Here is a 12,938-nt window from a genome sequence, read left to right as displayed (position 1 = left end):
CATTTAATTTTAACAGACTGCAGATTTATTTATACATCAGTGTAAGGACCAGTATTAAATGATAGATCCTTATTTCTTATCAGATTTTGATTTAGTTATGTATCTTAGACAAAAATGACCCGTCTCACTTTTTTCTTGCTTTCATATTAAAAATGCTTTGTAGGGGCTGGGGATGTGGCTCAAGCGGTAGCGCGCTCACCTGGCATGAGCGCGGCCCAGGTTCGATCCTCAGCACCACATACAAAACAAAGATGTTGTATCCGCCGATAACTAAAAAATAAATATTAAAAAAAAAAAAAATGCTTTGTAACAAGCAGATGCTAACTAAAATGCATTCCTTTTAACAGAAAAATATTTCTAACTTTATAGAATGGTGTAGTTTTTTATTTTTCTTTATCTTTTTAAAATTTATTAACAAATATATACTTAGGTCATTTAAAGAAATAGCGAAGGAATGCTTTATTTAGTTTTCGATTTAGTATAAAAGATGAGTATTTTAATGCTGCTACATTATTTTCTAGTTCTGTATATTTCATACTAGCTAGCCAACAGTGTAAAAATGAACTTATTTAAAAACGAAAGGATTATTAATTTGCTTGGCAGTTCTGTATTTTAACAGAAGCTGAATGAAAGAAGGTATCTTTAAAGCTTTTCCCCCCCCCTGTCCTTTTGCTATTTCAGGTGCAAGTGAAAGTGTAGGAAAACATATGCTTGAAGCCTGCAACAATAATCTGGAGATGGCAGTCACTATGTTTTTGGATGGTGGAGGAATCGCTGAAGAGCCCAGTACCAGTTCAGCAAGCGTCTCCACTGTCAGACCACATACAGAGTATGAATTTATTTTTTATTGTTAGGAGCTATCCTTTGCCTAAGTTAACTAGTTGCATTTTTATCAAAGTTAGGTCGTTTTCTGGTCTTGAAAAAAAAATTAAGGTTGGAAGCCTCATAAAAAGTATAAAGTGAAAATTTTTGTATTTATATACCTTGAATTCTCTTGAGCACTGTCATGTCTGTTTTTAAATTCTCTCTCAGTCAGACTTCATGGGCTCCACATGAAGTCCTGGAGGCCAGCAGTGGCATGGTGGAGAGTGAAGCTGCATGATTAGGATTGGCTTGTGGCCAGAGGCAAGGCTTGAATGCCTCACAATAGCCAAAGGGGGAGGAAGAACTTAATAGAACAGCATTATTGCCCACATTGCTAAGCAGAGGCATAGCAATTTTTCTGAGCCACATAGCAGTTAAGCAGCAGATACAGAAATCCAGTAAAGCTCATATTTCCCAATTCTAGATTTTCTTAATTGTCCCAGGAATGTGAGTTGCCATGAAAAATTTTTAAAAACTAATTCTGGTCTGGGGGTATAGTTCAGTGGTAGAGTGTATGCTTAGCATTCATGAGGCCCTAGGTTTAATCCCTAGCACTTAAAAAAAAAAAAGTTAATTTACTTTGAAAAAAGGACAAATAATTTTGGTTACCTTAAATAGTTAATCATTAAAAGCATTCTCAGCTTATTGAGCTATAATAAATAGAGAATAGTAATAATGGTGAAGAGATTTGGTTGTTTTGCTCTTTACAATTAATACCATGAGAGTTTGAAATAAATACCTGTTGGGCAGAATTTCAACTGTCTTTGGAAAATATTAGGCCTGAAACTTGCTCAAAGGAAAGGCCTTTTTTTTTTTAAGTTGTAGATGGACACAATACCTTTATTTTATTTATTTCTTTTTATGTGGTGCTGAGGATCAGACCCACTGGCTCTCATGTGCAAGGCAAGAGCTTTTTACCCAGGGCTTTGTCCATGGTAGGCAAGCACTTTACCACTGAGGTACACCTCAACCCCCTTTTAAAAATTTTGAGACAGAGTCTCACTAATTTGCCCAGGCTGGCCTTGAATTTCGGATTCTTCGACCACAGTCTCCCTAGTAGCTGGGATTACAGGTTTATGCCACCATTCTCGGTGGAAAGCCATTGATTTTTTTTTTTTTTGGCTTTGAATTTGCCATCCTCCTGCCTCTGCCTCCCGAGCTGCTGGGCTTATGGGCATGCCATGCCTCCACGTCTGGCGAGCCTTTTTTTTTTTTTTTTTAAAGAAAGCAGCAGGTTTATTGCAAAAGTGATAGGGATAGACTTTATTTGAAGAGAAGGGGCCCCAGAGCTGGGAATCCCAAGCCATTGATTTTTGAGACAAAATTTAAAAATCCTCAAGTGAGACTTTAATATTCCTTTTTATAGCATTCATTATATATAAAATTCAAGAAGAATCCTCTTAAATATGAAGAGGCAAAATACTAGTATTTTATTTTTACTAAATTAGAGATAAATTTAAAAACCAGATCATATACAGGCATAATTGCCTCTTTTGTTGAACTAGTTCCATATTAATACAGTATTGTTTTGTTGAACTAGTTCCATATTAATACAGTATTGTTTCCACATGAAGTGTGGGCCTTAGGGATCTTTATAACATTTTTTTCATGTTAATGTTGGCCATTTATTTCAAGTGTGATATTTCATTCTCCTCCACCATGGCTCAGATTTTTAATGGGAATCAATATGAAAACATGATTTAGTTTATAGAAACATGAATAGTAGATGGAGTTGATTTAGGGGCACATATCTGCCCTTCTCATTGTATAAAATGTATTTTTTAAATTGTGCTTTAAAAATAAATACATTTTTTGAGGTTCTGGGCATTGAACCCAGGGGGTGCTGTACCATTGAATTCTACATGATGAATTATTAGTATACCTGTGGAAGTGAACTTTGAAGAGAATTGACTTTCAAAAGATATGTAATTATATCTTCTGTTTGGGTCTATTTAGTAAGTAACCCAAGATTACTTACTAAATAGACTAAATATAACCCAAGATTATACCTGTATTAGTGTCCTTTGTAATTTAACATAAAACTCATTGTTGATTTATTTGATCTCACTTTAATATATCCTTGTGATTTAATTATCTGTCATTTTAGGTAATGTGATAGTACTTCTGTTAAGCCTGTTTTACCATTTTTGGTCTGTTTTGGGGGGTAAATCCTGTCTTTTTTCCTGTAAAAATTTGATGTGGGGAACCTGAGAAGGGGTGGGAAATATTTTTTTTATTTTTATATTTGTTCTTTATAAGATATTTATAGACAGTCTTTATAAGAGTCTTTATAAGTCTTTATAAGACTGTCTCTATGCAAGGTATTTTACTCTAGTTCATCTCTGTGGATATCAACTAAAACACATTTATCATGATTACTGTGGTTCCTAAAAGTCACTAAGTCTGGGGTTCATTTTACTTAATTTAAATGTATTCACAATAATTAGTTTGAAGGTATTAGAAAACAGTTTTCATTTGATATTTTCCTACTTTTTTAATAGAGAAGAAGTTCGTGCCCCAATTCCTCAAAAGCAGGAAATATTAGTGGAACCAGAACCTTTGTTTGGTGGTAAGTTCAGTTTTTTTCCCCTTTAATTGATTTTGTTGTTGTCTCTAGGATTTTAATGTTAAAAACCAAGAAATATGAAGGCTTGTTCAGGGTGTTACTTAAGTGTTGTAAAAAAAAAATTTAGGGCTGGGCATGTGGCTCAAGCAGTAGCATGCTCGCCTGGCATGCGTGCGGCCTGGGTCCGATCCTCAGCACCACATACAAAGATGTTGTGTCCACCGAAAACTAAAAAATAAATATTAAAATTCTCTCTCTCTCTCTCTCTCTCTCTCTCTCTCTCTCTCTCTCTCTCTATCTATCTATATATATATATATATCTGTTAAAAAATAAATACAAACTGTACTTAAAAAATAAATAAAAAGTCAACTCCCTTGCTTCTGGTTTAAAAAAAAAAATTATTTTTGGTATCAGGGATTGAACCCAGGGTCTCTTATTATCACCAAGCCACATCTTCAGCCCTTTTTTTTTAATGTTTCATTTTGAGACAACAAATACATATTGTACATATTAAGAACAGCAATGTAGAGAAATAGTTTGTAAGTTGAGAGCAAGAGACTTATGTAAAGTTTTTTACAATGGAAGAAAAGAAATAAGTTGTGAGAAGATGAAGAAAATTTTATTAACCAAATCATTTGACCTGAAAAAGCACCTTAGTTGAGAGGTTTTTTTAAAATTTTTTATTTGTTTTAATTAGTTACACATGACAGTACAATGATCTTGACATATCATATTTTGAAGTTGAGAGTTTTTTAAAGATAGACTTTTAACTTGGCAGTCTTTTATAGACTTTACTATACCAAGAAATAAAAATGCAGTTGTCTTATGTGTACAGAGAGTTGATTCTAGAAGACTCTCCCTCACACCTTCTTCTGTGGATACCAAAATTCATGGTTGCTCAAGTCTCTGAATAAAATGGCTTAATATTTGCATATAATCTATGCATGTCCTCCTGTATACTTTAAATAGTTTCTAATTTACTTATAATATCCCATATAATTTAAATGCTTTGCAAATAGTTGTTGCATTGTTTAGGGAATAGTGACACTAAAGTCTTTATGTGTTGAGTATGGAATCATTTTCTTTTTCTCTCAAATTTTTCTCCCAGTGTTGATCTGCAGACATGAAACTTGCATATATGGATGTGTGTGTATGAATATTTCTAGATTCAGAAATAAATAAAGTTGGGGGGAAATGTTGAAATCAGAATACTATAATAATCCTTTCTGAACTATTCAGGTCAGCCAGTCATTGTGCTGTTATTATATCAGATATAATAATATGTTGTTCATATTTTTCCATACAAATGCTATGAACTGATTTTGGAGCTGAAGAATAATGTTCGTAGAAGCTTTATCTTCTCTTTATTTAAAGGCATAGGCAAGATCTTTGAGTGGTAAAACCATAGGAAATGAATTTTTGTCTTGCTGTTGAACAGAAGCAAACAGGATTTCATTTAAAACCACACTTTTTTCTTCTTCTTCTAGAATGACATACACTCAGGAGGGAGAGTGACTTTATACAGTTAAAAAGTCAGTCTTGTCATTATTAGGTCTTCTTATAACTTGACTAGGGTCTTTGCAGAAATGTTTTCTTCTTAGGACAGGTATTGATTTAAAGCATGGTTTTAAAGGGTGATCTGGGAGTTCCTAATGCCCTTTTAGGGGGTCTGCAAAGTTAAAACTATTTTTATAATAATGCTAAGAAGTTGTTTGTCCTTTTCACCAGAGTGACATTTGAATTGATGGTTTAAAAGCAGTGTGGAATGCTGGGTCAGACTGTCAGCATCTTAGTTGATTAGGGCAGTGGCACCAAACTGTATCACTAGTCATAGACTTCTTCACAGTCACATGCTCAATTTACAAAATAATTAAAAAGGCAGTTTTCTTTTATAATTTTTTTTTTTTTTTTTTTTTGTACCAGGGATTGAACTTAGGGGCACTTAACCATTGAGCCACATCCCTAGCCCTATTTTATATTTTATTTAGAGACAGGTTCTCACTGAGTTGCTTAGTGCCTTGCTTTTGCTGAGGCTGGCTTTGTACTCATGATCCTCCTGTCTCAGCCTTCCGAGCCTCTGGGATTATAGGCATGCACCACCGTGCCCGGCTGTCTTTTGTAGTATTCTTGATGAAGCATTAAAAAGGATTATTTTCATTAAGTCTTTACTTGTGAATATACATTTTCAAAATACTCTGAAATAGGATGTGTATGTAGAATACACTTTTGCATGCTGAAAGTACTGTGGTTGTCATAATCAGAAATACTTGTACGGTTATTTGAGTTGAAATTAGCAACTTTTTGCTGACAGTATAATTAGATTTGGGGACTTGGCAGACATGTTCTTGAAAATAAAGAGTGAGGGCTGAGGATATAGCTCAGTTGATAGAGTGCTTGCCTCTCATGCAAAAGGCCCTGGGTTCAATCCTCAGCACCACAAGGAAAAAAAAGAAAATGAAGAGTGAACTTGTTTCTTCAAGATAACTGATAATACTTATTATCATTGATCTTTTTTAAAAAAATATTTATTCATTTATGTGGTGCTGAGGATCGAACCCAGTGCCTCACACATGCTAGGCAAGTGCTCTACCACTGAGCTACAGCCACAATCCTATCAGTGATTTTTAAAGAGTTTTCAAGTAAAATCAGAATTTTAGAAAAATTGAATCCACTATTGTAAGCTTAATACCTCCCCAGTACTTAAAGACTTTTTTTCTCAAATCAGTAGTAACATTAACAGATTTTTTAAAAAATATTTTTTAGTTGTAACTAGACACAATACCCATATTTATTTATTTTTTATGTGGTGCTAAGAGGATTGAACCTAGTGCCTCATATGTGCCAGACAAGTCCTCTAACCCCAGCCCTTAACAGATGTTTTATTGGTTAGTTTGTTGGTTTTTTGATATTGTAATGAAATGGTCCATATTTGGAATGTTTACTTAGGTCAGTGAATAAGTACTGTTAAATGACCAATGCATGATATTATAAAATATTATGCACTGGTAAGATTAATTCATACTTCAAGATGGATTGTATTAGATATTTATTGCTGTGTAACACATTGCTCCAAAATTAAACTGCTGAAAACAAACAAATATTTTGTTATATGACAGTTTCTATGGGTCAAGAATCCAAGCATAGCTTAGCTGGGTGCCTTTGGTTAGGGTCCCTAATCAAGGTGTCTGCTGGCTATAAGTCATCTCAAAGCTTGAATGGAGGAGGATCTCCTTTAACACTCTTGGTTAGCAATATAACTTCTTTATCACAGAGCAAATGAGAGTCAGAGAGGACTGCCCAAGATGGAAGCTACTGTCTTTTTGGAAATGCCATGCCATCCCATCTCTTCTGCCACATTCTATTTGATACCATCAATAATCAGGGTATTCACATATAGATTATAAATAATGGGAGAAAGGGATGTATGTGTAAGTTTTGTGTTGCTATAGCAAAGTACTTGGGATAATCAATTTAAAAATAGGAAGGGTTTATTTTGGATCACAGTTTTGGAGTTTCAGTCGACAAATGTCACTGTTTTTGGTCCAGGGACAAAGCAGAAGAACATAATGGTGGGAGCACCTGGAGGAAGAAGCAGCTCACATCGTGGCAGTCAGGAAGCAAAAAGAGGAAGAGCCTGGCATCCTCCTTTAAGGGCATACTTTTAAAGGCCTAACTTCCTCCTGCTAGGCTTCATGTCTCAAGTACTCCACCACCTCCCAAATAGCATCATGAAGTGGGAACCAAACGTTTCATACATGGGCCTTTTGAAGAGCAGTTAATGAAGCCCTAGTAAGGGATAATTGGGGTTCATTTTAGAGACCGCCTGCCACCTAGAATAATGGATTTTAATAGGACAAAATATGAAAAGCTCATTGATAAGATTTTAGGTTTCATGCTGCAACAAACCTTTTACCACTTAAAAGACCCAGAATTCCCACAGCAGTTCTAAGCCAAAAGAGCAATGCTGGAAGTATCACAATACCTGACTTCAAGTCATATTACAGAGCTATTGTAACAAAAACTGTATGGTACTAGCATAACAACAGACACAGAGACATACCACACAGATAATAGTCATCTGATCCTTGACAAAGGCCCTAAAAATATACACTGGAGAAAAGACAGCATTTTTGTTTTAAATAAGTTCTTTTTAAATATCTTTATTTTGTTTGTTTCTTTTTTATGTGGTGTTGTGGATCAAACCCAGTGCCTCACATGTGCAAGGCAAGCGTTCTGCCACTGAGCCACAACTCCAGCCCAAAAAGACAGCATTTTTAACAAATGGTGCTGGGAAAACTGGTTATCCATATATAGAAGAATGAGACTATACATATCTCTCACCTTACACAAAAATGAACTCAAAATGATCAAGGACCTAGGAATTAGACTAGAAACTAAGCAACTCCTAGAAGAAAATGTAGGGTCAACACTCCATATAGGTACAGGCATTGACTTTCTCAAGCTTAGGAAATAATGCCAGGAGTTAATGAATGGGATGGAATCAAATTAAAAAGCTTCTGCACAGCACACAATTAAAAATGTGAAGAGAGAATCTACAGAGTGGGAGAAAATCTTTACTAGCTATTTTTCTTAAAAGAAGATTGATATCCAGAATATATAAAGAACTCAAAACTAACCACCAACAAAAAATAACCCAATTGATATGGGAAAATGAACTAAGCAGACAGGTTTAAAAGAAGAAATACAAATGGCTAACAAATATATGAAAGAATGTTCAACATCTTTAGCAATTAGGGAAATGCAAATCAAAGCTACATGAGATTTCATCTCACTTCCAGTTAGAATGACAGCCATCAAGAATACAAACAATAAGAGGCTGGAGTTGTGGCTCAGTGATAGAGCGCTTGCCTGGCTCATGTGAGGCACTGGGTTCAATCCTCAGTACCACAACACACACACAAAAATTAAAAACAAGTAAAGAATACAAGCAATAATAAATGCTGGAGAGGATGTGGAGAAAAAGGAACACTTTTACACTCTTGGTGGAGTTAGTACAACCATAATGGAATCAGTATGGAGTTTCCTCAAGAGACCAGGCAATTGGAACCCCACTGTATAACCCAGCTATACCACTACTCAGTATTTATTAAAGTCATCATACTCTAGCAATACATGCATATCCATATTTATAACACCATAATTCACAGTAACTAAATTTGGAACCAGCCTGGCTGGCTGTCAATGGATGAATGAAGAAAGAGTGTAGTACATATACACATTGGAGTTTTATGTGCCATAAAGAATGGAATTATATCATTTGCAGGAAACAGGATGGAACTTGAAAACATGCTGAGCAAAATAAGCCAAATTCATAAAGTCAAGGGTCATATGTTTTTTCTCATATGTGGAAGATTAAAAAAAGGAATGGAAAGGTTGTATGTGTAGGAGAGACTCGTGAAAATTGAAGGAAGATCAGTAGGATAGAGGAAAAGGAACCAGAGAGAGGGAGGCGGGCAGAGGAAAGGGAAATAAATACTGGGGAACAATAGTGGCCAAATTATATTTTGTGGATGTACAAATATATGACATTAAATCCCACCATCATGTACAACTGTAATGGACCAGTTTTTAAAAATGGGGCAAAAAAAGAAACTGAACATTGAACCTTACTGATTAAATTGAAGAAGCAATCATGTATACATATATATTATTCATGTTTTTTCAAGACCACATAATAAAAAAGAAACTTCCACTAGTTGAGTTTTGGCATAGTATCAAAAAATATCCACAGTTATCTAATAAGATTATTAAAACGCTTCTCTGTTTTGTAACTACATGCCTGTGTGGGGCTGAATTTTAATTTTATTCCTATATTTCAACTAAAAGAATATCAGTAGATATAAAATAATGTGAAGATGGTCTGAAAATCCATATTTTCTTGCTTGCTTTTTTTCTTTTTTTTTTTCCCCCTTGTGGTACTGGGGATCGAACCAGGGGTAACTCTACCATTGAAGTACAACATGTCCAGCCCCTTTTACTTTTTGAGACAAAGTCTTGCTAAATTGCCCAGGGTGGCCTCAAATTATGATCCACCTTCCTTAGCTTTCTGAGTATCCGGAATTATAGGAGCGTCCTACTGTGTCTAGCAATTCTTTAAAATTCTTTAACATAAATATTGATATATAGACATGTGAGTGATATATATATATATATTGTTTTTTTTTTAACAAGAACGAAGGTTTTAAACATGTGATTCCACATTTTTTTTGTTGTTATGTTTTTTATTTAGTAGTTTTCATGGAAATAATTGTCCTGTGTAATGACAAATACAGGTTGTTGAGAAGGATGCTTTGGCATGGGGTAGGGGATGTTATACTCTATCTTATCCTGCTGCTAATCATTATTCATTAATATGGAATGTTCTGGTTATATGCTGGCCAGGCTTGCCATAAAGCTACCGTAATAACTATATATTGAAAAAAATCATTAAATGGCCTTATTTATTATAATGTACTAAGTGGTTTGGTAATTTCTTAAGACCACTTTATATGAAAGATAATATTTTGATGATGGTGCTCTAGATCTAACCTATAAAATACCTAAAGACTGGGTAGTAGACACCATACAGGGGAACAGAAGACTGTCTATTCTATTCACTTTTCCGTTACTAAGCTATTATGTTATAGTGGGATTTCTTTTTCCTTCTAAAATTCAAGATTTTTTTTGGTGTTTACAATTCTTCATGTGCATCCATTCACTAAGACAATTTTTGAGTCTTGGTTATTCAAGTGGTATACCAAAGGATAGTCATATACCTTTGGCTAACCTGAATTGGACATTTACAGCATGTATTATTTCATCTACATGTAGAATTGCCCTAAAAATCTTTCTTCCTAATATTACCACTGGGTTCTTCGCTTTTTGTCTTGGTCAGCTCTCCTTCTTACTGGGCTTTAATTTTCTCATTTGTAAAACATGATTGTGCTGAAGATGGTTAGATTAATTATGAATGACTTAAAAGTTTTTAAAACTTTATTTTTTGTGGGTGGGTATCATTTTGAATATATAAGTGTTTTAGAACTTATAGATAAGGAAGTTTCTAGAATTAAGTTTCAAAATTAATGCTTAACTTTTTTGATCAGTTCTATTTTTCCCCCTAAAGCTCCTAAAAGACGACGACCTGCCCGCTCAATATTTGATGGTTTCCGGGATTTTCAAACTGAAACTAGTAGGTATCTTGGACCAAGTTTATTATCTCCTTCTTCCCCTTCCTATTAAAATGGAAAAAATAATTAATATTAGGCATAATTGTTTTGAGAATTCAATTTATTGGAAAAATGAAATTATGAATTCAGTCTGTTTATGATGAACTCACTCTGAGCTAAATTGTTGTTATTTTCTAACCTATTTGGTTATAGAGGAATAATAATGGAGATGGAAATAACGTAAGAAATCTGGTAGTTTATCAATTTAGCTTGTTCATGAGCACTTAAAGGTGATTCTAAGGAAATGAAAAACTGATATTCCTCAGGATCCCATCTGTCAGTGGAAGAAATGACTATAACAAAAACTGTTAGGTTGGATTGAAAAAGAGAAGAAAATGCACATGACCCAAAGCAGCCATCATCAATGTTTTAACTACAGTTATTTGGAATAAGATTTTGGGTGGTACAGAAGGTTGAACCTGGGGTGCTCTACCACTGAGCTATATCCCCAGCCCTTTTTATTTTATTTTTTTATTTTATATTTTGGTACTAGGGATTGAACCCAGGGGCACTTAACCACTGAGCCACATTCCAGCCTTTTTTATGTTTTATTTTGAGACAGAGTCTCCCTACATTGCTTAGGCTACACTAAGTTGCTGAGGCTGGCTTTGAACTTGCGATCCTCCTGCCTCAGCTTCCTGAGTCTCTGGGATTATAGACCTGTGCCTATAATATAGGTCTGCTCCACTGTTGCCCGGCTCCTTTTTATTTTTTATTTTGAGGCAGGGACTCAATAATTATACTCATTGGTCTCCAACTTTCATTCCTCCTACGTCTGCCTGAGTAGCTGGGATTATAGATTCATATCTTTTAATAGAATGAGTTAGAAGAATCTTGGCCATATATTTTTAGAGGACTTAGTATTGGGTTAGCAATGGAATCCTACGAAAAGGACAGTGTTATGAGAAATTATGAGGAACTCTTGGACTGTGCTTGATTTTGTAGTTTACTTATGAGCTTGTTGAGGGACAGACTGATCTTGTTATCTTGGAAACATTGGGAATGTCTGCATTGGTCATCATCCATACTGGCGGAGTCTCAAAAGATATAGTTAGAAGCAACACATGTATTAATTTTACTTTCCAAATTAGATAAATGTAAATATTTTTCCAAAGTAAAGTTCGTTTTTGAATATATGAAAGGAATTATTTTAGATGACTTTTTTGGGGGGAGGAAGGTGCTAGAGATTGAACTCGGGGTCATGAACATGCTAATTAAATGCTGTACCACTGAGTTACACCTGAGCCCCAAATGATTATTTTAAATTAATTATCTGCTTTTATTATTTGGATCAGGAACACTACCGAGTCGTAAGACTCCCTCCTGATCAACCTTTTTATTTTATTTTTTCTAAAGTCAGCATTAGATATTTGCATTGGCGGTCAAGTACATTGTTCAGTAATTCTTCTAGTTTAGACAGCTTTTTTTTAATGTAATTCATGGGTCTTTTATTTTACTGGCCAATTGAAACTTTTTCATCCTCTGTGTTGCAGTTCGGCAAGAACAGGAGCTAAGAAATGGAGGAGCAATAGATAAAAAACTAACTACCCTTGCAGATTTGTTCCGGCCACCCATTGACTTGATGCATAAAGGCAGCTTTGAAACAGTAAGTTGTTGAAGATTCAATGCCTTAAAACCTTCTGCATTCTCAACACCATTTTTCTGCCTAAGAACAAAAAGGAATTGGCATATTAATAAGTATTTTTACATGATACACCTAAAGATTACATTGGTTTATGTTTCTGCCTGCAATTTACAAAATCCATTTCTAATAGCAGTAGATTGAGAGTGCTAGTTTGATGGTATTCTCTGAAAAGCCTTGTGTGGTATCATTTTAGAATCTCTGACATTTTGATAGCTTCTTAAAAACCTTACTTTTAGTTTATTTATCTTTGACTTACTACTGAGAATAGTATGTGAATGTTTAACTATTTATGATTTGTAGGCATCTTTTGCCTGTAGCTTTTTGTTTGTTCACTGAGAAATACCGTGAATTTCTTTTGTATTGTCCTCGGAATTTTAAGTTTATCATATAACAGAAAACTCCAATAAGGTTGATTTGACCAAATGAGTTTATTTTTTCATTTAGTCAGCCTAGAGTTGTGTAGTAGTTATCCCTTTAAAAAATTTTTTTTTATATTTTAGTTGTAATTGGACAGAATACCTTTATTTTATTTATTTTTATGTGGTGCTGAGGATCAAACCCAGGGCCTCGCACTTGCTAAGCGAGTGCTCTACCACTGAGCCACAACCCTAGCCCAATAGTTGTCCTTTATCTGAA

General features: G+C 34.6%; 1 protein-coding gene across 1 annotated transcript in view; it reads left to right on the top strand.

Moving 5' to 3' along the window:
• Positions 1–12,938, top strand: part of Ubxn7 (UBX domain protein 7) — a 54,068-nt gene that overhangs the window by 17,737 nt on the left and 23,393 nt on the right. Inside the window, exons 2-5 of the mRNA XM_015486818.2 lie at positions 682–829; positions 3,366–3,433; positions 10,555–10,620; positions 12,151–12,263. Coding sequence (XP_015342304.1) covers positions 682–829; positions 3,366–3,433; positions 10,555–10,620; positions 12,151–12,263 — 395 coding nt within the window. The remainder of the gene's footprint in view (positions 1–681; positions 830–3,365; positions 3,434–10,554; positions 10,621–12,150; positions 12,264–12,938) is intronic.

The sequence above is a fragment of the Marmota marmota genome, unplaced genomic scaffold (assembly GCF_001458135.2).
Source record: "Marmota marmota marmota unplaced genomic scaffold, marMar, whole genome shotgun sequence".
In the NCBI taxonomy this organism is placed as follows: Eukaryota; Metazoa; Chordata; class Mammalia; order Rodentia; family Sciuridae; genus Marmota; species Marmota marmota.
The sequence above is the reverse complement of the archived record's forward strand: the minus strand, read 5'-3'. Positions and strand labels throughout refer to the sequence as shown.